We start from the raw sequence: 3,275 nt of genomic DNA, 5'->3' as shown, positions 1-3,275 counted from the left end.
GCAATTATCCAGTGTCTTTTATATACTGAGTCTCACGCCGCCAGTCCGCCCCCACTAAATCCTTCGTCACCGTGCAACCTTTGTATAAATCTCCGGAAATCTACTCAGTAAATTTACCGTATTACGAAGAGAGGCACAGGAAAACACGAGAGCTAAGCCGATTCGCTTTGTCTAGCGGTGGAGACGGGCATTGTAGTGGACCAGCGTAGTGGACATTATGATGAATTCCTAATGTGTATGGCTGCATCCTAGTGTAGAATCTACAGTGCTATGAATATCATGTGCAACCGCCAATGTATTCCAGTAATATCACGTGATTCATCCTTATTGGCGATGCCGACGAGTTGCATACTATGATTCCATCTTTCTTAAAGTAAGTACCTAGCTTTATATACTTGTAACTGGGGCCCTAGTTTTGGAGCTTTGGGGGCCACCTTAGCCCCGGGGCCATAGCCAGACTGTTGTTTTTTTCCTGTGTATTGGGTGGGGAAAAATGGGATCTGGTGCAACTACAATAGCTGTTTATTTCTGGCTCAGAAGTAAACAGCTATTGGAGTTGCACCAGACCCTTTTTTACCCAATACACGGAAAAAAAAGCACGTGAGCCCTAGGCAGCTGCCTACACTTATAAGGCCGGCCCTGACCCATCAGTGTGTTTGTGTACTTTATATCAGGCCCATACCCCTATTTTAAACTGGAAATTATATTTTTACTGTAAAACAATCTTTTCAACTATAATTACCTGAATGGCTCAGATTACAGAGTGATTGCCAGCTATTCTGGATTACATGAGGAATGTGAGGTGAACATATCAACGTGTTTGGCCTAGTTTTTCTTATGTCAGCAAGTTTTCGTAGGATCAAAACAAAACGGAAGTGACGTCACCACAACCACTGTATAAGTACTGCCACGTGCTCACACCAATCGGCCATTTTTAAAGTTAGAATAGGTTTGCTGATTGGAGTAAGCGCTAGTACCTAGGGGAACTCTGTTGCCCTCAGTGTGGGAGACTCTGCTCCCAAGTGATGTGACTGAATATATCAATGGGTATGGGATGGGTGGGACGTTGATATGTTCACCTCACATTCCTCATGTAATCCAGAATAGCTGGCAATCACTCTGTGATCTGAGCCATTCAGGTAATTACATTTCGGAATGCTCGGATCACATATCAACGTGATGTTTGTAGAGAATCTGATGAAGATGTGGACAGCACTGCTTGTCCCATTTGGTTGCTACTAGTTGGCTTGTAATAAAATCGCTCAAAAACAGATTCAGATCTCCAATCAGCAGCCTCCATTATTTGATTAGTTGTAATCCCAGCTGATGCTGCTGCAGAAGCTGAAGCACTTCTTGTAGAGTGTGACTTAAAGGTGTCAGTATCTATTCCAGCTAATTTTAGCATGGAAACTATCCATCTGGCCACTGAAGATGACGATATTGGATTATGAGGTTTGACATATGAGAGAAGTAACTTATCTTTCCCTTCCCCTCTGAAAGACTCTGTCCTTGTTATATAGGCTGCTAGTGCCTCTTTGGGGCATAGCCTCTTGTCAGAAGAGAAGGACGGGAATATAAATGGCTTCAGTGGTCTAGATGGTTTCGATTGCTTTGATAGGCAGGCTGGATTAAATTGTACACCATCTGGTAACACTCTCATAGCTTTCAAGCTAAGATTAGACAAATCATTGGACCTTGAAGGCCTTGTTAAAGCCAGTAGTACCACTAGTTTAAATGACAACATCTTCAAAGATAATGACTCATTATCGCCTAAGGCAGTAATATAGGAAGTTACTTTGGTCACTTCCCAGGTAAAGGAGTATCTGGGTAAAGGGGGTCTCTGGTTGTAAGCTCCTTTGAGCACTCTCACAATCGTGGGGTGTTGTCCAACTGGCATGCCATCAACCTTTTCGTGAGTTGAAGAAATAGCTGATCGATAGGAATTCAGTGAACTGTGTTGGTAGCCTTGTTCAAATAGCTCTGCTAAGAAGTTGGCTACATCACTTATAGGTCCTGAAAATGGATTTCTATTCCGTTCAGCACACCAGCTAGCCCATTTCCCGAATGAGGAATTGTATGACTTTGTCGATCTGTCCCTCCATGATGAGAGGACAAGATCTGTAGCTGTTTGAGAAAGGTGGCTGCCTTCACACTGTTGGCGGATATAGCCCACACAGCTAATTGTGGGATGATGTCCGGTAGATTGTTCTGACACACTGGCTGTATTGTGTCTGGAGACTGTGGGATAAGGATTGGTGCTCTGACCAGCATTTGCAGGAGCATGGGATACCATGGTTGGGCCTTCCATACTGGTGCAACCAGTACTAGCTCCTGAACTCCTTGGGTATGAACTAGAGATAGGACTCTGCCTATCAAACCCCAGGGGGGATTGGCATACAGCTTCCCTGGAAGGCTGTTCCAATCCTGAGTAAAGGCATCTGTGGCCACTGCTAGTGGATCTGGTTTCCAGCTCACAAATACTGGAAGCTGAGATGACAGTCTGCTTGCAAACAAATCTGTGGACAGAGGTCCCAAAAGACGATTGATTTCCTGGAATAGGATTGGAGAGAGTTTCCACTCTGACCTGTCTGACCAAGTTCTGGATTCCTCGTCCGCAATCGTGTTCAAAATTCCTGGTAGGTGCTGGGCGTGAAGGAGGATATTCCTCTCCATGCACCACAACCACAGGTCCTTTGTTAGCTGGGACAGCTTGGGTGATACTGTTCCCCCCCTCCTGTTGATATAGGCGACTGCTGTTGAGTTGTCGATTTGTAGGAGGATGGAAATGCCTGATTTCTCTTTTGCAAAGGTCTGTACTGCCAAGGTGGCTGCTAGCAGCTCCAGGCAGTTGATGTGGAGGGACTGCTCGTGTGGAGACCATGGTCCTTTGGTCCGATTGCCATTACAGGTGGCCCCCCAGCCCTGTAGAGAGGCATCCGATGTTATTGTCAGGGAAGTTGACTGGATGATCAGGCTTCTTCCATTCCAAGAGAAGAGGTGGAGCTCCCACCACTGAAGATCCTCCAGTGCCTGGGGAGACAGTTGTACTGCTGCTTGGTAATTCTGTTGGTTGTCTGTCAGAGCTTGTTTTAGGCAGATCTGGAGTGAGCGACAAAATGGGGGAGCCATTTGTAGAGCTGGAGAGGTGGCATTTAGCTTTCCTAGAAACTGGGATAGTAAATGGGTTGATGGTTGCTTTAGCTGCAACAAGCGTCGCACCTCTTGTCTGATTTTCCTGATTTTCTCTCCTGGTAATTTTAGGTCCATTGATAGGG

General features: G+C 45.6%; 1 protein-coding gene across 1 annotated transcript; it reads right to left on the bottom strand.

Annotated features, from left to right (window-relative positions):
* Positions 1 to 1,171: 1,171 nt before the first annotated feature.
* Positions 1,172 to 2,881, bottom strand: LOC136267625 (integrase/recombinase xerD homolog). Its single transcript, XM_066062784.1, has one exon. The coding sequence runs from the start codon at positions 2,879 to 2,881 to the stop codon at positions 1,172 to 1,174; it is 1,710 nt and encodes a 569-aa protein (XP_065918856.1).
* Between the last annotated feature and the right edge of the window lie 394 nt (positions 2,882 to 3,275).

The sequence above is a fragment of the Dysidea avara genome, chromosome 9 (assembly GCF_963678975.1).
Source record: "Dysidea avara chromosome 9, odDysAvar1.4, whole genome shotgun sequence".
NCBI classification, from domain to species: Eukaryota; Metazoa; Porifera; class Demospongiae; order Dictyoceratida; family Dysideidae; genus Dysidea; species Dysidea avara.
The sequence above is the reverse complement of the archived record's forward strand: the minus strand, read 5'-3'. Positions and strand labels throughout refer to the sequence as shown.

Excerpts from the sequence above, each read along its gene's own strand:
- LOC136267625 (XM_066062784.1), bottom strand. The coding sequence starts at position 2,881 with ATGGTCTCCACACGAGCAGTCCCTCCACATCAACTGCCTGGAGCTGCT.